This window comes from Pan paniscus, chromosome 12 (genome assembly GCF_029289425.2).
Source record: "Pan paniscus chromosome 12, NHGRI_mPanPan1-v2.0_pri, whole genome shotgun sequence".
NCBI lineage: Eukaryota > Metazoa > Chordata > Mammalia > Primates > Hominidae > Pan > Pan paniscus.
In genome coordinates, this window is record NC_073261.2 from 100,272,079 (window position 1) to 100,296,317 (window position 24,239).

Genomic DNA, 24,239 nt, shown 5'->3' on the forward strand with positions numbered 1-24,239 from the left:
AAATCCTGAACTATTTACTGTCTGGACCTTTAACAACAACAACAACAAAATTTACCACTTCTGACCTAAATAATAAGTGTTACACGCAGTTAGGTGTTGAAGAAAGCATTACATGGGCAGGAGGCAGGCTCTGAACTGTAAAAACCTTGTAAGATTATCAAGAATCCTTTTTGCAATTTATTCAGAAGTGGTCAGGTCATCCAGTTTCTGCTTAAAGTGCTCACATGATGAGCACTCACTATGCAACTTGAGCTTTAAACAGAAACCTCTCTACTCTGTCTCTACACTCATTTCAGTCTTAACTTCGATGCCCCTTGTTTCCTGTCCTGCAGAGCTGTCAGTCTGGCGAGTAATGAGACTCAGACTTATGTCTGAATGCTAGCTCTGTCATAGACTAGAAAATGTATATATTCTGAGCTTCCCAAACTTCATCTAGAAAATGCAAATGATAATAATTTGGGGATTGTGAGGACTAAACAAAAAGGTATGAAGGTGACCAGAGCACAGCAGGCTCTCAATGTGACTTCCTTTTGAAATCAATCACTTTATTCCAGGACTCCAGCCCATCATTCCAGCACAAAAACAGCTACCATGCAATGAAGAACTCTTCACTAGGAGTTAGTAGACTTAGGCTCCAGTCTTATTTCTACTACATATGGCCATGGGTAAAATCACTCTCTCTGATTCGTAGGCAGTTTCTTCACCGCTTAAGTGAGTTGAGGTGTGAACGACCAGATAGATAATCATCCAGATCGGAAAACCCCCGAGAGCACAGGATTATCTGGATAACCGAGCGGGATGGAGGATTGTCTCCGTTCCTCCCACACTCAAGCCCCGAAAGGTCACCTGACCTAGTCTTATTCTTTACAGCAGAAATCGGGCAAAGCCATGGCGCCGTCCACAATCTCTATAGCCGCCGACCTGGGTACAGGGGAAGCAGGCGAAACAACACACACTCCCACGCAGACCAGGGTTACATTAAGGCCGACGCCCACACACGCCCACACACACCCCCACACCCCCAGACTTCGTTAACTTGTGATGATAAATTAGGGCGCAGGTGACACTACTGTCCCGAACTTCAGCTGGAACGCTAGTCCAAGTCACTGTCCTAACTGCAGCTAGCACTGCCGACCTTGTCCGAGGAGTTTCCTTCCGCTCCCTCAACTCCCACTTTCCCAGGGAGGGGAGGGGGCCGGGGGCACCGGCGACAGTTGCGGGGAAGGAAGTGGGATCTCGCCTTTGGGAAAGCCCGGGCGGAGAGCTGAGGGCTCGCCGTCTCACCTTGGCTGACGTCCGCGAGGACTCCCTCTCGGAGCAAGGTTCAGGTCCAAGTACCAAGGCTCTGCGGGACCAAGGGGCGGGTCCTGCCCAGAAAGGGCCCCTCACCCCGCGGGCGGTCAGAGCCGTTCTTGAGGGCTGCCCTCCGGCCGCCTGACTGGAAAACCAGGCACTCCACCCCCTCCTTTCCGGGCCCCCGTCCTCCCCCGGAGAATACGACCTTTCGGCCATGTTAGCCAGGAGCGAGGGGCAGGGCTAAGGGGCCGGCGGCCACTCGGCATCTGGGTTTTAGTCAGGCAGTGCTCCAGGCGCCTGGCTGCCAGGCTACGGGAGAAAAGTCCTCCGCTCGGCCGCACCCGTTAGAGGCGCTCGCCACTGCTGTCCTCTTCAGCTCAAGATGGTGGCCTGCCGGGCGATTGGCATCCTCAGCCGCTTCTCTGCCTTCAGGATCCTCCGCTCCCGAGGTGAGGCCTGGCCGAGGGCATCCCAGACCTCCGGGCAGAACTCCTGCGGAGACTGGGGTGGCCCCGGAGCCGCGTCTCCCTTTCGCTGCCGCCTGCCCCAGCCCGGAGATGCAGCCCTCTGTGGGGATACTGCCCTGGGACCCGGTTTCCCGTGACCTTGTGAAGAGACTGTCACTTCCCCTCTCATGACTCCTGCGGCGATTTCAGGCTTCCTAACTCCCCAACTTTCTGAGTCTGGTGCCACTCGTTCTGTCACCTTTCCGCGGGTCTCTTGCGTCGCACTTGTGGGCTCACGCCCCTCATATTTTCTTGATCCGGAGTTCCAGGAGAATCGGGATCCATTCTGTCGCATCTTTGTGGCTCCACAGCACCTTGCCCCGCAACAAGAGCTGTCTTAAAAACAGCACCTTGCCCCGCAACAAGCGCTGTCTTGTATGGGATTAATCAGCCTTGCAGATCACTGCCCCTCCCTGCTCCGTTCCCTCAAAACCATTTTTGTCCTTACTACCCCATTCAAGTAGGGAGCTCAACTCTTGCAGTTTCAGTAATGCCAGTGTGAACGTATAGTATTTTGAATTTCAGCGGGAGGTTCTGCAACTTACTGGAAGACACACTTTAAAAATACACTAATATCTCTACCTTAAGCAATAAAATGTTAGATCGTTCTGAGAACGATTTGTAATCTGATGATTCCCAGTCAGCCTGTATTAGCTAGTGTTTTTTCCTTTTCAAACTGGCAGTGAAAGGGTTAAAGTGGGTGGTTGTAGGAAACGTTGCATTTTCTTTCCATCCCAAATCTGTAAAGTCAAAAGTGGACAACGTTTTATTGCATGTTGTGCTTAATAAGTTACTTAACTAGAAATTTTAACTTTTAATTTAATTTGTAATATGAATTACCTCTCTTCCCTCTTCCGGAACCGCTGAAGTAGTATGCTTTTTTTAGACAAGTAGCTGAAATCCCTTACTGTAAGGGGATTTTTTAAATGATTGAATATTTTTCTGCTCCCTTTTTTCAACAGCTGTTTTTAGTCTCCACAAAACTGTAGCATGTATTTGCCAATTATAACATAAGCACATTATAGAACATTGAAATGCTGTAAGGATTGAGGAAAGAGATGAAAAAAAACGAATCACCCATTGTCTTACTACTCATATGCTTACCTACTAGCCTTCGGTTATGTTTCCTTACAGGTTTGGTGGTTTTTTCCCCTATTTTCACAACACTTTTGAAAAGTCACATGTGTAATTTTTATCTTACCCCTGCATTGGTTTGAAGGTATTTCTTATGGATCGGCAGCTGATGTCACTCGGAAGTGGTAGCCAGGGCACGTGGTTCTAGTCACTAACTAGCTGTGTTACTTTGGACAAATGCCTTAAACTAAATGGGCTTTATTTTCCTCATCTGCAAAATGAATGATTGAGATGATGGATTTCCTTTGCATGAGAAGTAGCATGACAGAGCAATTAAAAACATTGTTTGGGCAGGGTGCGGTGGCTCACGCCTGTAATCCCAGCACTTTGGGAGGCCCAGGTGGGCGGATCACGAGGTCAGGAGATCGAGACCATCCTGGCTAACACGGTGAAACCCCGTCTCTACTAAAAATACAAAAAATTAGGCGGACGTGGTGGCGGGCGCCTGTAGTCCCAGCTACTCGGGAGGCTGAGGCAGGAGAATGGCGTGAGCCCGGGAGGCGGAGCTTACAGTGAGCCGAGATCGCGCCACAGCACTCCAGCCTGGTCCTCCGTCTCAAAAACAAACAAACAAACAAAAAAAACATTGTTTGGAGTCTGACTTCTGGGTTTGGACCTGGCTCTGCCTTTTACCCTCTGATGACCTTGGGCAATTAATTTCTGTGTTTGTTTTCTCATTTGTAAAATGGGGAATAATACCACCTTGTGTGATGGAAAGGAGTTATTTTAGATATCAAGCAGTTTTTCATGGAGTAAGCACTCAGTAAATATTATTAACTCCAGCCTGGAAGAAATACGATTGTATATATCTGAGAGTTTTTAAAAGTAATTTGTACATCTTATGTGTGTAATAAAAAGCTACCAACCTAATTTTTCTGTTTTCTGCATAGAAATATATAGACACGTAAATATATACTTTGCATTGTGTTTTCACCAGTAAGAAAGTATCATTCGTTGTAGTTACTGGTCCCTTAATAGCAATTTATAAATTTTGGAAAAAAGTCTGGAAAGTGAATTTAAAATGACCTGCACCCTTATATTACTATTTAGACTCAATAGATCCTTCACAGTAAAAGTCTGTGCAAGGCTCTGCCAAACATTTAATGAGATTATGACCTTTGCTGGTGGATGATAAAATTCTCTTGAAAGGGGCCAGGCGCGGTGGCTCATGCCTATAATCCCAGTATATTGGGAGGCCAAGGCGGGCAGATCACTTGAGGTCTAGCCTGGCCCACATGGTGAAACCCCATCTCTACCAAAAAATACCAAAATTGGCCAGGTGTGGTGGCACACGTCTGTAATCCCAACTACTCGGGAGGCTGAGGTGGGAGAATCGCTTGAACCCAGGAGGTGGAGGTTGCAGTGAGCCAAGATCACACCTGGACGACAGAATGAGACCATATCTCAAAAAAAAAAAAAAATTATCTTGAAGAAGACTTGTAATTCTTGAAATTTTAAAGCATTCCTTCTCTACAAGTGCTATAATTCTGAATGTGAATATCAAATGAAAATCACTTCTTGACCAGAGTATGTTGTCTAATTCCCACTCCTATCCTAAATCTAAATTCCTAATTAGGTATTTAGTAGTAAATAGGTATTAGTAGTAAAATAATTTCACAGGAGATGAATTTAGAGGCAAATACCTTAATAGATGGTTTTTTTGTTTGTTTGTTTTTTGGTTTTTTTTTCTGGAGACGGAGTCTCACTGTGTCACCCAGCCTGGAGCGCAATGGCGCGCTCTTGGCTCACTGCAACCTCTGCCTCCCGGGTTCAAGTGATTCTCCTGTCTCAGCCTCCAGAGAAGCTGGGATTACAGGCTCCTGCCACCACGCCCAGCTAACTTTTTTTTTGTTTTTTGTTGTTGTTGTTGTTGTTGTTGTTGTATTTTTAGTAGAGACGGGGTTTCACCATGTCAGCCAGGCTGGTCTCTAACTCCCGACCGCAGGTGATCCAGCCACCTCAGCCTCCCAAAGTGCTGGGATTACAGGCGTGAGCCACCGTGCCCGGCCATAGATTGTGTATTTTTAAATTTGATTCTCACTTCCTTAATCTCATCCCTTCTCCCAGTGTTGAATCTTGAGAAAAGCTGTTGATTATTACAACCAAAGTAATGTTTTCACATTTGAAATTTATGTTAGCATAATCCAGCTCTCTTCGCTGACTGTAGTCTTATGAGGTTTTGTAGGTATTCTTAGGTTACATTACAAAGATGATTAAAAAGTGGGGCAAAGGTTTCTCTCTACTTTGCTGGCACAGTAGATGTAGGCTAAAGTTCACTCAGCTGCCATAGGGTAAGCTCTGCAGTTAGGTAGTGAGTAAGGCTAGACTCCAAAAGCAAAGCTACCTTGTAATGTGACTTGATTTGGTTGACTCTGGTTTGGAATTATTTTCGAAGTATGTTCATGTATATACTGGTTTTCTATTTGTTTCTATTTGTCTTGATCTTGGAGAGGTTTTGTGTATGAGTGTGTGGGCAGCATAGGTAGATTAGTGGACAGGAGTTAAAATGGTTTAAACTGTTGGCTAATGACCACTAACCTGTTATCTCAAATATTTGATCTTTAAAACTGCAACCCAGTGGGGCATAGTGGCACATGCCTGTAATCCTAGCTACTCCGGAAGATTACTTGAGCCCAGGAGTTCAAGACCAGCCTGGGCAACATAGGGAGACCTCGTCTCAAAGAAAAAAAATGTTTTTGAAATATTGCAACCCATGCTCACTCTATTTCCTTTTTTTGCTTAGGTGCTTATTTTCTAACATATTTGTGTTTCTTGGTTTTTCCCTCTCAACCTGCATTCCCAATCAGTTCATTCCCACTCTAATCCACTTTACCCTGTTTTGCTAGAATTACCTATCCCCTTCTTCCCTTCCCACTGGAATTTCTACTTTGCAGGAAAACTTTTTCTATGCCAGGCCTATTTTCACTTTTCATTTATCTTCACTGAGTAGGAACTGATTCTTCCCAGATATCATATCCCCTGCTGACCTGGAATGTAAGCTCCACCAAGACAGGGATTTTTGTCTTTTTTGTTCACCCTGAATGTCCTGCTGTACTCCAAGTGCCTAGAACAGTGAATGGCACATGGAGGTCACAATATATGTTTTTGTTGAATGAATAACAGATTATGTTGGAAAAGATTACAATGTGGTTGGTGAAACACCTGCTACAGATGCAGCAGTTAGAGGACAAAACATTAAATAATAAAATAAAAATGCAGGCAAGGAAAGGAAAGATCACTGTAGACAGAATCCGAAGATGAGGTTTTGTGGAAAAGACTGGAGTCATGATGCAAATATAAAGAAGGAAGAGTGGTAAATACAGATGACACAGATTTCAAATGATGGAAAAGCAAAGCAGGAAACATACTATTAGTCAAGTAGAGGCACTGGGGATTGAGGAGATGGCTGGCTTCTCCCATCTTAAAACACTGAAGTTCACTTGTAAGAGACTTGTTCACAGTCACACAGCTAGTAAATAAACCTGATGGTTGAACACAAGTCCTTTGCCTTTGCACTAAGTCGGCTGGCTTGGATTGCTTAAAGAAGAAATGCAGGCAGAACCTGAAATCACCCCATTCTGCTTCTGGTGCTAACCACAGTTTTCTTTCTTTTTTTTTTTTTTTAATATGTCACCTTGCCTTTCCAACCAGTATAAAGCTGCTATTTTTTGTGCCTTCTCTTCCCTTTCCGTAAGGAACTGGGGGATAAAGAGAAAATATGGAGGCAGCAAGAGCCTTGGCAACCTACTGATGATCCTCCCCTATTCCACTCCGCCTTCACTGGGTTTTCCAGTCAGTAGTTCCCATGTGCCTCTTACATTGCTATCTCTTTGGTTCTCTTTGCTTCCCTCTTCCCTTTTGTGATTACACTGGGCCCACCTGGATAATCCATGATAAACTTTCTTTATTAAGGCCAACTGATTAGCAACTTTAATCCCCCCTTTGCTGTGTAACCTAACATATTCACAGGTTCTGGGGATGTAGATCCCTTTGTGGGGGCCAGTCTTCCTCTTTTAGTATCCAAATAATCATCTGACCTAACAACTGAAATGGAAAAAATATGGCAGTAGTCATATGGCCTAGAATACATTGTACAGATTTGGGGGTTTTGTTGTTGTTATTATTGTAAATTACAGCTTTGTTATATATAAAAGGTACTACAGAAATTGTTTCGCAAATTAATTTTGAAATGTCTTTTCTTACAGGTTATATATGCCGCAATTTTACAGGGTCTTCTGCTTTGCTGAGTAAGTTTAATTTCTTTTTAATGTGTATGCTTACATTGCTTTTTGGATTTATGTTGCAATAAATATGTTTACAAATAAATCTTTCTTTTCTTTTTAGCCAGAACCCATATTAACTATGGAGTCAAAGGGGATGTGGCAGTTGTTCGAATTAACTCTCCCAATTCAAAGGTATCTCATTTAATTTGCAGTTTTTTTCTGCTAACCGCATTATGAATCTAGTCCTGAATGGGAAAGATGTATCCCATATTTCCCCAAATCTACCAATCTGGCAGTAATCTTACATAAATTTACAGTTTTGACAGTTATGTTAAACTTTGACAGATTGCCAAGGGAGCCAGTTTTCTAAAGCAGAGGTTCTTGCGTAAGAATTCCTCTTGTTGACCTTAGGTGCCACTAGCCTCCTGGTTATAGTGTAGAATGAGGAGGTGACTTATTAGAGAAGAACCAGAGTACAAGCTTTGTTTATAAGACTCAAAATTTGCCTACCCATCTTAAATATGAGGTTGTTAATCCATTTTCTTCATTACTTGCCTGACATAAGTCACTATTCATAGTAAGTTGGCTGGGTGAAATGTGGATACTTGGCTCTTAAGCTTCCTGAGGGATCTGAATGACTCAATGCAATTCACATATTGGAAATCAAGTTCTGTTCGAATTGAAACTTCATTTGTTTTTGGCAGCTTCAATAAAGTGTGTAACAGTAATCCATTCTTTTGCCAAGAAGAGCTTTATTGTGAGAGTCCATGCTTTTCCCCCATCTAAATTTGGTGTATTCTCACTTTAAAAATCTTGTAGCCAGGCTGGGCACTGTGGCTCACACCTATAATCCCAACACTGGATGGCCGAGGCAGGAGGATCACTTCAGCCCAGGAGTTTGAGACCACCCTGGGCAACATAGCAAGACCTTGTCTCTATAAAAAATAAAAAATAGTTGGGTATGGTGATGTTCACCTGTAGTGCTAGCTACTCTGAAGGCTGAGGTGGAAAGATCACTTAAGCCTAGGAATTCAAGGTTACAGTGAGCTATGATTGCACCACTGCACTCCAGCCTGGGCCACAGAGCAAGACCTTGTCTCTCTAAAAAACAACAACAACAAACTTATAGCCAGAGGCTTAGATGTAATAAGACCTAGATGGAAGCAGTTGACAACTATCACAAATTAAGGTAAATAAGAGCCATTCCCCTTTACTAGAGTAAATTTTAGCACTCACTAACCAATGATTCAAGCTTAAGATATTTTTTCAGAATTTTCTTAGGTTGGACATTTTTCCTGAACACAAAAGTAATATATGTCAATGGTAGAAAATTTTTCAACTATAAAAAATTATAAAGAAGAAAATAATAAACATTCATAATTCAAACCTAAAGATAACCACATCTTTTTCTTGGTATCTTCCATGGGATAATCACATTTAATTCAGTTTCAATGAATAATATTTACAAAACTAAGATCATACTATATGGTTTTTTTTGAAGATAGGGTCTCATTCTGTTGCCTAGGCTGGAGTGCAGTGGCACAGTCACAGGTTAGTGCAGCGTCAGCCTCCCCAGGCTCAGGTGATCCTCCCACCTAAGCCTCCTGAGTAGCTGGGACTATAGGCGTGTGCTGCCAGGCCCGGCTAATTTTTGTATTTTCTGTAGAGGCAAGGTTCCATTATGTTGCCCAGGCTGGTCTCGAACTCCTGAACTCAAGTGATCCGCCCACCTTGGCCTCCCAAAGTGCAGGGATTACAGGGATGAGCCACCATGCCTGGCCTATATGTCTTATTTGTATTTCACTTTTTTCTTAACATTATGCAGATTTTTTCCATGCCAATAAATGTTTGTAGACCTATTTGTTTATAGCCTACATATGATTCAAACTCTGAGGATGACCCTGAGTTTCTCCTTTGAGAAGACCTATTTTTAAAGGAAGGGGTGCTTGTAGTGGGCCAAAGCTGCCTGAATAGAAAGCTACTGACTTGCTGGGAGAATGATATTTCTTACTCTCTTCTAACAGTATATTTCTGCCGGATAAGTATATTTCTTATAATCAAAATAGCATTTGATGGTGGTACGTACATCCAGTGCTTCAAATTTAAACCCTTACCTGTATATATTTCCCTTTGGCAGGTAAATACACTGAGTAAAGAGCTGCATTCAGAGTTCTCAGAAGTTATGAATGAAATCTGGGCTAGTGATCAAATCAGAAGTGCCGTCCTTATCTCATCAAAGCCAGGCTGCTTTATTGCAGGTGCTGATATCAAGTAAGTTTTAGGAAACTTGAAGTCACCTTTTATCTTGGTTAATAGTGTGTTTCTTAGGCCTAATAATTTCTTCTTTTAAAAGAAAGTAGAAGTGCTGGGCACAGTGACACAGGCCTGTAAAATTGAAAATGTACGTATCAGGCTGGGTGTGGTGGTTCTTGCCTGTAATCCCAGCACTTTGGGAGGCCGAGGCAGGTGGATCACATGAGGCCAAGAGCTCAAGACCAGCCTGGCCAACATGGTGAAACCCTGTCTCCACTAAAAATACAAAAATTAGGCATGGTGGCACACGCTTGTAATCTCAGCTACTCAGGAGGCTGTGGCACGAAAATCCCTTGAACCTGGGAGGCAGAGGTTGCAGTGAGCCGAGATCACACCACTGCACTCCAGCCTGGGTGACAGAGTGAGACTGTCTTAAAAAAAAAAAGTATATATATATATATATATATACACACACACACACACACAGTATGTATATATATATATACACACACACACACACACACATACATCATGTGATCTAGAGAAATCTCACCCCTTGTTTATAAGAACCAGTGTACAAGGATGTTTGGTCCTGTATAGTGTAAAATAATGAAGAATTTAAAACCAAATGTCAGTCAGTAGGAAAATGGGTAAGTAAAATGTGGACTATTCACACAATAGAATACTACAAAACAGGTAAAAGGAATTAACTAGATCCACAATATGATGTTAGAACTCAAAAACATAAGGTTAAGTTAAAAGAAAAGCAAATTGCAGAATGTTTCATACAGTATATAGTTTCTATAAATGTTTTAAAACCAAACATGGAATAATTCTTGATACTATTTATGGACACAATCGTAGTTGGTCTGGAAGGAGACACTACAAACATGAAGATGGCTGCTTTGGGGAAATGAAGTGGGTGGTAGGACTTGATTGTTAAAGGCAGCTTTACAGATGCAGCTAGTATTTTCTTTTCCTCTGCTAAATGGTGGAATGTGTGCTTACATTAACTTATTTACAATTGTTTACACATACATAAGGAGGGGAAATGATATTTTAGTGTCAGTTTAATAGGTTAAAATGTTAAGTTGTCAATTCCATTAAAATATGGGTATTTGTTATGTTCTTTGTATTTTAGACAATGATAGCCAGCATTGTAGGTTTAGTAATTTGTACTGAAAGTGTAATTATTTATGTGTAGTAATCAGTCTCTTGTTAGGCACAAATAATTCAGCTAGAAGAAAAACCACTTGATAAGATAATTTTGGGTCTTCTAAAAAATCAACATTAAACAGAACATTTGTAAAGTCTAACAAGACACTGATGTACCTGGCAGTAGCTACCTATATCCAGAGGAAAATGCATGTAGCTTCTATGAGGCCAGCTGAGCAACTCTCAGTGTATAAAATTACAGAATATACTAGTTATCCTTGGTCAAAAGTACAAAATCCATATCCTAAATGTGTTCACAAAGTAGCAAATGAAACAAACTGAAATTAAAGGACATTGAGTGGAACATCATTGCACCTGATCATTTTTATTTACTTATTTATTTTTGAGACGGAGTCTCCCTCTGCTGTCCAGGCTGGAGTACAGTGGTGCGATCTCGGCCCACTGCAACCTCCACCTCCCAGGTTCCAGTGATTCTCTCGCCTCAGCCTCCCAAGTAGCCAGGACTACAGGAATGCACCACCACGCCCAGCTAATTTTTGTATTTTTAGTAGAGACGCGGTTTCACCATGTTGACCAGCCTGGTCTCGAACTCCTGACCTCAGGTGATCCACCTGCCTTGGCCTCTCAAAGTGCTGGGATTACAGGCATGAGCCACCATGCCTGGCCTACCTGGTCATTTTTAATCATTAGTGGGATCTGTTAAAATGTTTTAGATTTCTCTAAACAACCTGGAAGCTTTTCTTTTGCGTCATTTTTATTGCTGTTAACTACCTGATAGTGAAATGTTTAATCTGATAGTGAAGTAATTTACCAAAGATGATTTTCCCTTGTACCAAGCTTTGTAATTTAATGATTTATTACAGAAGTAAAAATAAATTATGCAACACATTTATGTTTTCTGGATCCAGAATTTTTTTTTTTTTTTTTTTTTTGAGACAGAGTCTCACTCTGTCGCCCAGGCTGGAGTGCAGTGGCGCGATCTCGGCTCACTGCAAGCTCCGCCTCCCGGTTTCACACTGTTCTCCTGCCTCAGCCTCCCGAGTAGCTGGGACTACAGGCGCCCGCCACTATGCCCAGCTAATTTTTTGTATTTTTAGTAGAGACGGGGTTTCACCGTGTTAGCCGGGATGGTCTCATGGATCCAGAAGTTTAACACTCTTTATGGAGAAATGATGTTGCTGCTATCGTGCTATTTGAAGCAAAATCATTCTTAACCTTCTGACTATTTGAAGATTTGTCATCAAATATTGATGCATGATAGGATAAGTGTATAGTGAATAAGTATTGAACCAAATAAATTATAGTTTTATCTTTTTCTCTGTTCTCTACTTTTATGGATAATGCAGCATGTTAGCCGCTTGCAAGACCCTTCAAGAAGTAACACAGCTATCACAAGAAGCACAGAGAATAGTTGAGAAACTTGAAAAGTCCACAAAGCCTATTGTGGCTGCCATCAATGGATCCTGCCTGGGAGGAGGACTTGAGGTATAGATATTCTAAAGTTATTGAGACACTGTCCAACTCATTGGTGGCATTCATCAGCTGTAAACCCTTAGGCTACTGCTTTGCCTGGAAAAAGTTTCTGGAGGAGAATCAGCTTTGTTTTTTGTTTTTTGCTTTGAGACGGAATTTTGCTCTTGTCTCCCAGGCTGGAGAGCAATGGCACAATCTTGGCTCACTGCAACCTCCGCCTCCTGGCGTCAAACAATTCTCCTGCTTCAGCTTCCCCAGTAGCTGGGATTACAGGTGTGCATCACCATGCCCAGCTAATTTTTGTATTTTTAGTAGAGATGGGGTTCCACCATGTTGGCCAGGCTGGTCTCAAACTCCTGACCTCAGGTGATCCTCCCGCCTCGGCCTCCCAAAGTGCTGGGATTACAGGTGTGAGCCACTGTGCCTAAATAGCTTTGTTTTTAGTTATCAAACTTCTGGATAGGTGTTAATCCTTAATCCACATGACACCGATCAAGTGGCACAGAGCAAGTAAATGAAGGTGTGATGTTTTCATTTGAACTGCATCTCTAATGTCCTTTTCAGCTGTAAAAATCTTGTTCAAGTTTGCAGGGCAAAGATTCAGAAGTGTGATCTAGGCTCTTAAGCTACTTAAGTCTGGTTGAGACACATAAAGCATAATATAAGTGCTTTGTCAGTAGTAAAGACGGTAAATAATAGAAGATTTGAGAGAAGAGATGCTTACTAGACCCGAACATGTAGGAAAGAAAAGAAGGGGAAAAGGAAACATTCATTGAGCACTTTTCACATGCTGAACTCTGTGCCAGACACTTTCACATATGCAGTCATTTACCACATAACGTTTCAATGACCAATTGCACATACAGCAGTGGTTCTATAAGACTGTAACACTACATTTTTCTATACCTTTTCTGGTTTAGATACAGAAATGCTTATCACTGTGCCACAGTTGCCTACAGTATTCAATAGTCACATGCAGTCCAGGTTTGTGGCCCCTTAGGACAGGGGTCCCCAGTTCCCAGGCCATAGCCTGTTAGGAACTGGGCCCCACAGCAGGAGGTGAGCAGTGGGCGAGTGAACATTACCACCTGAGTTCCGCCTCCTGTCATATCAACAGTGGCATTAGATTCTCATAAGAGCTGGAACCCTGTTGTGAACTGCACTTGAGAGGGATCCAGGTTGCACACTCCATTGGCCTCTATTGCCTGATGATTTGAAGTGGAACAGTTTCATCCTGAAACCACTCCCTCCCACCCCACCCCCAGTTCTTGGAAAAATTGCCTTCCACAAAACCAGTCCCTGGCATCAAAAAGGTTGGGGACTGCTGGACTAGGAGCAATAGGCTATCCCATATAGCCTAGATGTGTAGCAGGCTCTGCCATCTGGGTTTGTGTAAGTACACTCTGCGATGTTCACACAACAACAAAATTGCCTAATGGTACATTTCTCAGAACATATCCCCCTCATTATGTGACACATGACTATATTAATTAAGAAAACCTGTGCCTGGTCCTAAACTATAAGCAGAATTTGATTAACCAGAATATGGAGGGAAAAACAATTCCGCATATGGTATGGTGTGAGCAAAGGCAAAAGCAAAGCCAACTAGGACACTGTAAGTAGACGTGCTTGATTGGAGAGTCCGGGGCTTTTTAACCTGGGGTCCATATAAAATTGTGTGTGCATTTTTCTCTTGAGAGCTTCTCTAGCTTTCAGTAGATTTTTTAGGAGATCTACGGCCCAAAAAGAGGTTAGTAAATTAGAGGAAAAGTATGAAAAAAAGGCTAAAAAGGTAAATTCTAGAAATTATTAAATGCCAGCCTAAGGAATTTCAGTTTATTCTGTGAGCACATTCCTGCTTTATAAATAATCTTTAGACCCTTATCCATCTCAAGTTGCTATAAGTTACATTTTCTAACATTCTAATTTTCTTTCATTTGTTCAAAGGTTGCCATTTCATGCCAATACAGAATAGCAACAAAAGACAGAAAAACAGTATTAGGTACCCCTGAAGTTTTGCTGGGGGCCTTACCAGGAGCAGGAGGCACACAAAGGCTGCCCAAAATGGTGAGTCTAACATCCCCTTTGTGAACCTATATGCCCTCTTTAGATCTGTTTTCTTGTATAAAATGCATAATATGGGCATTCATTGTAGAATTAAAAAACCAAATAAAATATGAGTGTACAGGATCAATGACAGACTTTATTCCTGGTACTTATTTTTTCAATTCCACAGTTTTTTGTTTTTTTTTTTTTTTTTTGAGACAAAGTCTTGCTCTGTAGCCCAGGCTAGAGTGCAGTGGTGTGATCTCAGCTCACTGCAACCTTCTCCTCCCAGATTCAAGCGATTCTCCTGCCTCAGCCTCCCCAATAGCTGGAATTACAGGCGTGCACCACTGCACCCAGCTAATTTTTTATATTTTTTAGTAGAGATGGAGTTTCGCCATGTTGGCCAGGCTGGTCTTGAACTCCCGACCTCAGGTAATCCTCCCGCCTCAGCCTCCCAAAGTGCTAGGACTACAGGCATGAACCACCACGCCTGGCCTAATTCCACAGAATTATTGATCAAGGTCCTTTGTTAGTCTCTGAGGAAGCATAAAGATAACTAAGATGCATGTCTTGCATTTCTGGAGCTTATGGTTTAATTGGTTCCTTTTCCACATAGTACCATCTTAACAGTTTTTCAAAACCATGAGTCATATTAATATTTCATTACAAATATAAGAGGCAGACCTTTTCCCTCATTGTCTGATTTGGATGTTCTCACTGCTGTGTTGTATGGAACCAAAAGAGGCTCAGCAGGCTTTGAATTCCAAGGAGAAGGGAAGGACAGTCAGACCTGGATGCTGCAGAGCAATCTTAATGTCAACTCAAGGGTCCACTGAACCTTATAGCTTCTGGCACTCTAGATTCCTCAGTGAAAACAAGGCTCAACAGAAATACTCTTTGCAGGGAAGTTGATCTCAATTGAGCACAAAAGAAAACAAGGTTTATGGTGTTAATTTTCTAATAATAATAATGTGCTTTCCTTCATAGGAATGTCATAAGGATTTATTGAAAGAATGAATATGCATATATGTGTATCAAAAATATTTGCTGAGTTTCTTTCTTTCTTCTTTTTTTTTTCTTAAACTGTAGCTGGTATTTGAATGTTGCTAGAAGCCTTTCTTCTAGTATGCCATATAAGCAGCCCTAGCTGAGTTCTATTTTTGTTAAGCTTAAAATTCTTTTTAAAGACTTTGTCAAAACTATCAGGTTTCTCACAGTCTTCGCTAGTTTCAATATGAGAATTTTATTTTATTTTATTTTTGTGACAGAGTCACTTTTGTTGTTCAGGCTGGAGTACAGTGGCATGATCTCGGCTCACTGCAACCTCTGCCTCCAGATTCAAGCAATTCTTGTGCCTCAGCCTCCCAAGTAGCTGGAATGACAGGTGTGCCCCACCATGCCCAGCTAATTTTTTGTATTTTTAGTAAAGACAGGATTTCACCATGTCGGGCCAGGCTGGTCTCAAACTCCTAACCTCAGGTGACCCGCCTGCCTTGGCCTCCCAAAGTGCTGGAATTACAGGTGTGAGCCACCGTGCCTGGCCAGAATTTTACATATTATATATATATGATAGAAAAAAAACCCTCAGAATAACAGAAATGTACAATTTTAGGAAACATGAAATTCTTTACCTTATTAGTATAAGAATCCTATATATTGAATTAAGAGATAAAGACATTTTTGCTTCAGCTAGAGGTATCTAATCCCCAAAGTTACCCAAGTGTATATCAGTATATTAAATATAACTTATCTATGCTATTGACAAATAGCATAAACATATGGCTTGACTTTTCTCATTTTAATATTTGTTCATTTGATGATTTGTAAACTATATAATTATCACCCTGATTTTTTTCCCCCTATATTCTCATCCTTGCTTGCCTGTTAGGTGGGTGTGCCTGCTGCTTTGGACATGATGCTGACTGGTAGAAGCATTCGTGCAGACAGGGCAAAGAAAATGGGACTGGTTGACCAACTGGTGGAACCCCTGGGTAAGTGTTAGCACATCTCAGAGTCAGACCTTATAAAGTTACTTATTTTCTTAAAGAGTTAACCTCTTAGGTCAGGCACGGTGGCTCACACCTGTAATCCCAGCACTTTGGGAGGCTGAGGCGGGAAGATCACTTGAGGTCAGGAGTTTGAGACCAGCCTTGCCAACATGGCGAAACCCTGTCTCCACTAAAAATGATTAGCCGGGTGTGGTGGCACAAACCTGTAGTCCCAGCTACTTGGGAGGCTGAGGCAGGAGGATCGCTTGAACCTGGTGGGGCTGAGGTTGCAGTGAGCCAAGATCATGCCATTGTGCTCCAGCCTGGGCAACAGAGCCAGACTCCCATCTCAAAAGAAAAAACGGTTAACCTCTTGAATATCACAGGAAGCACAGAGAGAAGCTCAAACTCTTAAGAAATGAGTCATTATTCTAAGGAAGGAAGTTTTCTAAAATAGCTAATACTAAATCATTTTCAACATCACCCTGATTTTTATTTTGCTTTATAATTAGAACATTAGGAGTACAGAATTCAGTCAAGTCATTATTTTTGGTTCTTAAATTACCTGTATCATTATCCATGCATAACCTTCCTTCAGTTTCTTGTGTCTGTTTTAGTAATATAATAAATGAAACAACGAACCTGAGAATATTAACAATAATTGATATCTACTGATGGGCTACTTCCTCCCATTCAGTTTCTTTGCCTCCCTTTATCCAAAGAAGCCACTATTCTGATTTGTGTGTTCATTACCCTCTTATATTTATTGAAAATCAGCATTATTGAGATACTACTTACATAATAGTAAATGTATTAATTTTGTGTGTGTGTGTGTGTGTGTGCGCGCGCACATGTTGGGGTCTCACTCTGTTGCTCAGACTGGAATATGGTGGTGTGAATATAGCTTGTTGCAACCTCAACTTTTTGGGCTCAAATGATCTTCCCACTTGTGCCCCCCGAGTAGCTGAGACCACAGGCATATGCTGCTACACCAGCTAATTTTTTATTTTTTGTAGAAACGAGATCTCACTCTGTTTTCCAGGCTAGTCTCAAACTCCGGGCTCAAGTAATCCTCCTCCCTCAGCCACCCAAAGTGCCGAGATTTACAGGTGTGAGCCACTGTGTCTGGTGAAATTGACCAACTTTTAATGTATAATTTGAGTTTTGAAAATGTATATAGCTGTGTAAACACTGCCACAATCCAAAAATAGCCGTGCATGGTGGCTCACACCTGTAATCATAGCATTTTGGGAGGCTGAGGTGGGAGAATTGCTTGAGGCCAGGAATTCAAGACCAGCCTGGACAACAGAGCAAGATCCTATCTCTTAAAAAAGAATTTTTTTTTTTCAATTAGCTGGGTATCATAGTGTATACCTGTAGTCCCAGCTAGTCAGGAGGCTGAGACAGGAGTATTGTTTGAGCCCAGAAGTTCAAGGCTGTAGTGAGCTATGATCACACCACTGCACTCCAGCCTGAGCAACAGAGTGAGATGCCATCTTTTAAACAAACATTTTTAAACATTTCTGGTATGTAGTTTGTTTTAATCTTCGTTCACTTAGCATAATGCTTTTGAGATGCATCCATACTGTTGCATATATCAGCAGTTTGTCCTTATTGCTGAGTGTTACTCCATTGTAGAAATGTACCATAGTTTGTTTATCCGTTCACCAAATGATGAGCATTTGAGTTGTTTCTAATTTAGGGCTGTTCTGAATAAAGCTGCTATGAACATTCATCTTTAAGTCTTTATGTGGGCGTGACTGGGCGTGGTGGCTCAAGCCTCTAATCCCAGCACTTTGGGAGGCTGAGGCAGGCTGATCACCTGAGGTCAGGAATTCAACACCAGCCTGACCAACATGGCGAAACCCCATCTCTACTAAAAATACAAAAATTAGCTGGGTGTAGTGGTGTGCACCTGTGGTCCCAGCTACTTGGGAGGCTAAGGTAGGAGAATCACTTGAACCCAGGAGGTGGAGGTTGCAGTGAGCCAAGATTGTGCCACTGCACTCCAGCCTGGGTGACAGAGCGAGACTCTGTCTCAAAAAAAAAAAAAAAAAGTCTTTATGTGGACAAATGTTTCATTTCTGTTGGGTAAGTCCTGAAGAGTGGATTGGCTAGTCCATATAACAGATATATATTAGCTTTTGAAAAAAAAAGTTTGGCCTGAGCAACATAGCAAGACTCTGTCTCAACAAAATAAAAAGTTTTAACTAGTTGGGTGTGGTGGCACATGCCTGTAGTCCTGGCTACTAGGGAGGCTGAGGCAGGAGGATTGCTTGAACCCAGGAGTTTGAAGTCACATGGAGCTATGATCAGGCCACTGCACTCCAGCCTGGGTGAGAGAGGGAGACCTTATCTCCAGGAAGAAAAAAAAAAAATTTAGAGATGAGACTTTGAGTCTTGCTCTGTCACCCAGGCTGGCCTCAGACTCCTGGGCTCAAGCAGTCTTCCTGCCTCAGCCTCCCAAGAAGCCGGGATTACGAGGCATATGCCACTAGCATTTGCTAGGTATGTGTTTGCTTTTCTGTCAGACTGTTTTCCCAAAGTGGTTATACTCTTTTGCATTCCCACCAGCAGTGTATGAGAGTTCTAGGTACCAACCACTTTGCATGGTCAATCTTTTTAATTTTAGACATTCTAACAGGAATGTAGTAACAGTTCTTTTTTCTTTTTTTTTTTTGAGACAAAGTCTCGCTCTGTTGCCCAGGCTGGAGTGCAGTGGAACAATTTTGGCTCACTGCAACCTCTGCCTGCCAGGTTCAAGCGATTCTCCTGCCTCAGCGTCCCAAGTAGCTGGGACTACAGGCGCCCACCACCATGTCCAACTAATTTTTGTATTTTTAGTAGAGATCGGGTTTTACCATGTTGTCAGGGCTGGTCTCAAACTCCTGACCTCAAGTTATCCACCCGCCTCGGCCTCCCAAAGTGCTGAGATTACAGGCGTGTGCCACCACACCCAGCTGGAATGTAGTCATATTTCATTGTGGTTTTTATATTACCCTAATTACCAAAGATATTGAATATCTGTATATCTTATTTGATAAAGAAGCATCTGTTCAAATTTTTTGCCCATTTTCTTGGACTGAGTGTTTTTCCTATTATTGAGTTTTCAGAGTTCTTTATATATTAGGATATGAGTCCTTTATCAAATATATGATTTGCAAATATTTCCTCACAGTCTCTGGCTTATCTTTTCACTATATAAGAGCAGAAATTCTTAATTTTAATGAAGTCTGGTTTATCAAGTTTCTCTTTTATGGATCATGCTATTAGTGTGGTATCTAAAAAATATTTCTCTAACTCAAGATCACTAAGATTTTCCTGTATACTTTCTTCTAGAAATTTTCTAGTTTTAGCTCTTATATTTTGGTCTGTGATCCATTTGGAGTATTTATGGATCATGCTATTAGTGTGGGATCTAAAAAGTATTTTTCTAACTTAATATCACTAAGATGTTCCTGTATACTTTCTTCTAGAAATTTTCTAGTTTTAGCTCTTACATTTTGGTCTGTGATTCATTTCAAGTTTGTATTTGGTGTGAGGTAAGGATTGAGGGCCTTTTCTTCCCTTTTTGCATATGAATATCCAAATGTCCTGGCACCATTTGTTGAGAAGACTACTATTTCCTCAGTGAACTACTTTGATCCCTTGATCAAAAATCAACTGACCTTATCTGTTTGGGCCAATTGGATTTCCTATTCCTAGTTATCTATACGTCTTTTTGTTAAACCAATACCACACTGTCTTGATTATTGTATTTTTATAGGGAATCCTGAAATTAAGCAGTATGAGTCCTCCAACTCAGGTCCCTTCTTTCAAAATTATTTTGCTCATACTAGTTCCTTTGCATTTGTGTACAAATTTTATAATCATTTTGTCCATATCTACAAAAATACCTGCTAGGATTTTTATTGGAATTGCATTGAGTCAGTATATAAATTTGGGGAGAATTGACAGCTTAAAAATATTGAGTCATTTCATCCATGAACATGGTAAAGTTCTCTGTTTATTTAGGTCTTTAAATTTCTCTCAGCAGTGTTTGGTACTTTTCAGTGAATAGATCTTGAACACATTTTGTTAAATTTATGCCTAGGTATTTCATACTTGTAGGCTGTTTTACTTTTTTAACTTTAATTTCTCACTAGAATATAGAAATACAAAGATTTTTGGACATGGACCTTGTATCTTGTGGTTTAGCTAAATTCATTTACTAGTTCTAGTAGCCTTTTTTTTTTTTAATAGATTCCTGAGGATTTTCTACATAGATAATTATGTTGTCTGTAAGTAAAGACAGTTTGACTTCTTTCTTTCCAATATAGATGCCATTTATTTCTTTTTCTTGACTTACCACAATGTCTAAGACCTTTGTACAATATTGGATAGAAGTCATGAGAACAAGTATTGTCAACTTGTTCCCGGTCTTAGGAGGAAAGCATTCAGTATTAAGTATGATGTTAGTTGTAGGTTTTTCATATGTGCTCTTTATCAGGTTTGCTGAGAATGAGTATTGAATTTTGTCATGCCTTTTCTCCATCTACAGAGATAATTGTGGGGTTTTCTTCTTTTTTAGTCTATTAATAATGTCAGTCACATTGATTTTTGAATATTGAACTAGCCTTGCTTCTTGGAATAAACTCCATTTTGTTGTCATATATTATAAAGGATTTTTATGTCGTCATGAGGGATAAAGTCTCAAGGATAATTTTCTTATGATATTTTTGCGTGGTGTTGGCATCAGGATAATGCTGGCTTCAGAAAATGAATTGAGGAGTGTTCTCTCCTCTTTTTTTTTTTTTTGAGATGGAGTCTCACCCTGTCGCCAGGCTGGAGTGGTGCAGTGGCGAGATCTTGGGCTAATTTTTGTATTTTTAGTAGAAACAGTGTTTCATCATGTTGGCCAGGATGGTCTCAATCTTCTGACCTCATGATCCACCTGCCTCAGCCTCCCAAAGTGCTGGGATTACAGGTGTGAGCCACTGTGCCTGGCCTCCTCTTATATTTTCTGGAAGATTTTATGTAGAGTTGGTATTATTTCTTAAATACTTGATAGAATTAACCAGTAATTCCTGGGCTCCTAGTTTTCTTTGTTGGGAAAATTTTTACTTATGAATTCAATTAATAGATATAGGGTTATTCAGGTTCTCCATTCTAGAGTAAGCTATGATAGTAGTTTGTGTCTTTCAAATAATTTGTTCATCTGTTAACAATTTGCCAAATTTATTGCAATAAAGCTGTTCATAATACTTGTCATTTTAATGTTTTTATACTCTATACTGATGTCTCCTCATTCATTCCTGATATTGATAGTTTATCAGCTGATAGGACTTTAATCACTTATAAAATACCTTCATAGTAACATCTAGGTTAATGTTTATTGAATAACTGGGCTGTAGCCTAGCCAAGTTGACATATCTGAAGACTATCATACTCCACCCCTTGTCTGTTTGACACCCACACACATCTCCTAAAGCCATACATAGTCTTCAAATAAAGGCAATGACAGGAGTCATACTTCATCCTGACATAATGCAATTCTCCTTTATACAACCAAAAATACACTAATCCTTTCCCTAGAAGAGGATGCAGAGTCCTTGGGTGAAATTCACTCTTCTCTCATATTCTGTAACATAAATGCTATGATATAAAGTTAACCATTATGGATACATCTTATATTAGATGATAAGGAGATAGAGAAGAAACACAAATATTTGGTTAATTATATACATTCATAACAAAATAAGAAATCCTCATAAATAGTACAGTATTCATTACTGTATTCAGAAATGAATATTTATAATATTTCCAGATCAGTATTCAGCTGATCTGGAAAGAGAACTGAGCTATCAAATATCAGAGTAAATAATTAAACAACCCAAAAGGAAAGTAACAGTGGAGCCTTTATTCACTTACTGTGATAGTTTACACAAAAGGCTAAAAACCAAAGAAAGTGCCAGCTCCTTTTTCCCCCCAGTACCATTTTCCCCATGGAATGGTACACTGGTTGAGGATCTGGTAGATTAGCATACAAGTGGGGGACATCTCACTGTTGTGAAAGCCCTGAACAAAAGGTTCCTGCGGCTTTATGGACCCTGGGTGAGGAGAGTGGAGTAGACTGGGAGAAGTGTCTTTAAGATTTCCCGTTCCGGCCAGGTGCAGTGGCTCATGCCTGTAATACCAGCACTTTGGGAGGCCAAGATGGGCAGATCACCTGAGGTCAGGAGTTCGAGACCAGCCTGGCCAATATGGCAAAACCTCATCTCCACTAAAAATACGAAAATTAGCCAGGCGTGGTGGTACATGCCTGTAATCCCAGCTACTCAGGAGGCTGAGGCAGGAGAATCACTTGAACCCGGGAGGCAGAGGTTGCAGTGAGCCGAGATTGTACCATTGCACTCCAGCCTGGGCGACAGAGTGAAACTCCATCTCAAAAAAATAAATAAATAAATAAAAGATTTCCCCTTCCTCCTTTGACAAGGTCTCAGCAGAGGCACCTGAAGAAGGCCTCAGCCAAAGTCCCCATATAAAAAGACCTAGGAATAGAAGGCGTCTAGGCTAGGAATGCACATTTGTGTAAGAGCTTAGCCAGCCCCAGAGACCCAAGTCCTTGACTGCAGCTCCCTCAGATGACACCGCAATGCACTGGCTGTGTACCAGGTTTGGTGTGGAAAGGGTGATATTTCTACTCCCCTTTTCATATTCCCTTTGCCCTCAGGAAGTACCTCAGTTTGTCCTAGTTCTTTGCCTGGTGGGGTGACCTTCATTCCTAAAATGTCTTCTAGGCCACTAGCAGTCCCATGTGAACTGGGTTGTGATCTTCTACTGACTAATTAGAGGTCATGTTAGTACTAAGGGACACCCTAAGAGATCTGCCACATTTGAGACATACTCTTCCTTACCTCTGTTGTATAGTAGCAACCTAATATCCCCTTGCTAATCAGGATTAATCACCCCAGCCAGTACAGTACCCGCCCTCTGCTGCCTGTTGATTCCAAGGCATGAGGAGCCCAAAGTGGCCAGATGGCAGTTTTAACTAACAGTTCAGTAGAATCATTGTTGTGTCTCCTGGTAGAAGCATTCCTCCCTTTGGAACTGAGCCCTCTAGACAGGCAGAGCCCAAAGTTGCAGGGACAAGAAGCAGAAATTTTGCTGGTAGATTAGATCACTAGGGGTAATAGTGAACTGGGTAATTTCTGTTTGCTTTCCTTGATTTCTGGACTCACGAATCCTGGCTGTGGGAAAAGTAGCACCCTATACTGGAAGCTGACTTAAAACATAGCAGCATCCTGGAGGACATTGACTCTGCAAAATACTGCCACTTAGCTGGCACTGTGATGGAGTCTTCAGTAGTCCATCCCACCATTCTGTCAAGGCAACTGCTTCCCGGTGATGTAGTAAGATCAGTGTTTCGTGAGCATGGCCCATTGCTGCACTTCACTTACTGAGAAGTGAATTCCTTGATAAGAAGCAGTGCTTTGTGGGATACCATAATGGTGTGGGATACCATAAGGCACTCTATAAGTCCACAAATGGTAGTTTTGGCAGAAGCATTGCATGCCAGGAAGGCAAATTGATATTCACAGTAAATGTTCCAGTAAGAACCAAAGCACTGCCCTTTCCATGACAGAAGCAGTGCAAAGTATTCAACCTGCCACAAGGTGGCTCCCTGATCACCCTGAAGACTCTCCATATGAGGGATTCAGTGTAGGTTTCTGCTACTGGCTGATTGGGCACTCAACAGTGGCTGTAGCCAGATGGGCCTTGGTAAGTGAAAGTCCATATTGCCTAAGCCAATGCATAACCTCCACACCCACCATCATGGCCACTGTTCATGAAGCAGTGATAAGAGTGACTGCGGAAAGATGCTGACTGGTATCCATAGAACGAGTCATCCCATCCACTTTGATCATTGAAATCCTCGGCTGAGGTCACTCTTTGATGAGCATTTAATGGGACACAAGTGTTTTCACATTATTTGCCTATTCAGAGAGGTCGATCCACTGACCTATTCCCCAGGTGTCCTTGTATATTAGTTTGCTAGGGCTGCCATAACGAATACCAGACTGAGTGGCTTAAACAACAGAAACTTAACATGTTTTCTCGCATTTCTGGAAACTGGAAGTCTAAGATCAGGTGTTAGCAGG

General features: G+C 41.5%; 2 protein-coding genes across 2 annotated transcripts in view; one reads left to right on the plus strand and one right to left on the minus strand.

Moving 5' to 3' along the window:
- The window catches only part of HADHB (hydroxyacyl-CoA dehydrogenase trifunctional multienzyme complex subunit beta), a 45,602-nt gene extending 44,178 nt beyond the window's left edge, over positions 1–1,424 (minus strand). The window contains exon 1 of the mRNA XM_003827057.5: positions 1,285–1,424. The gene's annotated coding sequence lies outside the window, so the exon portion shown is untranslated. The remainder of the gene's footprint in view (positions 1–1,284) is intronic.
- Positions 1,288–24,239, plus strand: part of HADHA (hydroxyacyl-CoA dehydrogenase trifunctional multienzyme complex subunit alpha) — a 54,344-nt gene continuing 31,392 nt past the window's right edge. The window contains exons 1-7 of the mRNA XM_003827055.7: positions 1,288–1,745; positions 7,142–7,183; positions 7,281–7,351; positions 9,297–9,430; positions 11,935–12,073; positions 14,009–14,128; positions 15,999–16,101. Of these exons, the coding sequence (XP_003827103.1) occupies positions 1,679–1,745; positions 7,142–7,183; positions 7,281–7,351; positions 9,297–9,430; positions 11,935–12,073; positions 14,009–14,128; positions 15,999–16,101 (676 nt within the window). The 5' untranslated portion in view covers positions 1,288–1,678. The remainder of the gene's footprint in view (positions 1,746–7,141; positions 7,184–7,280; positions 7,352–9,296; positions 9,431–11,934; positions 12,074–14,008; positions 14,129–15,998; positions 16,102–24,239) is intronic.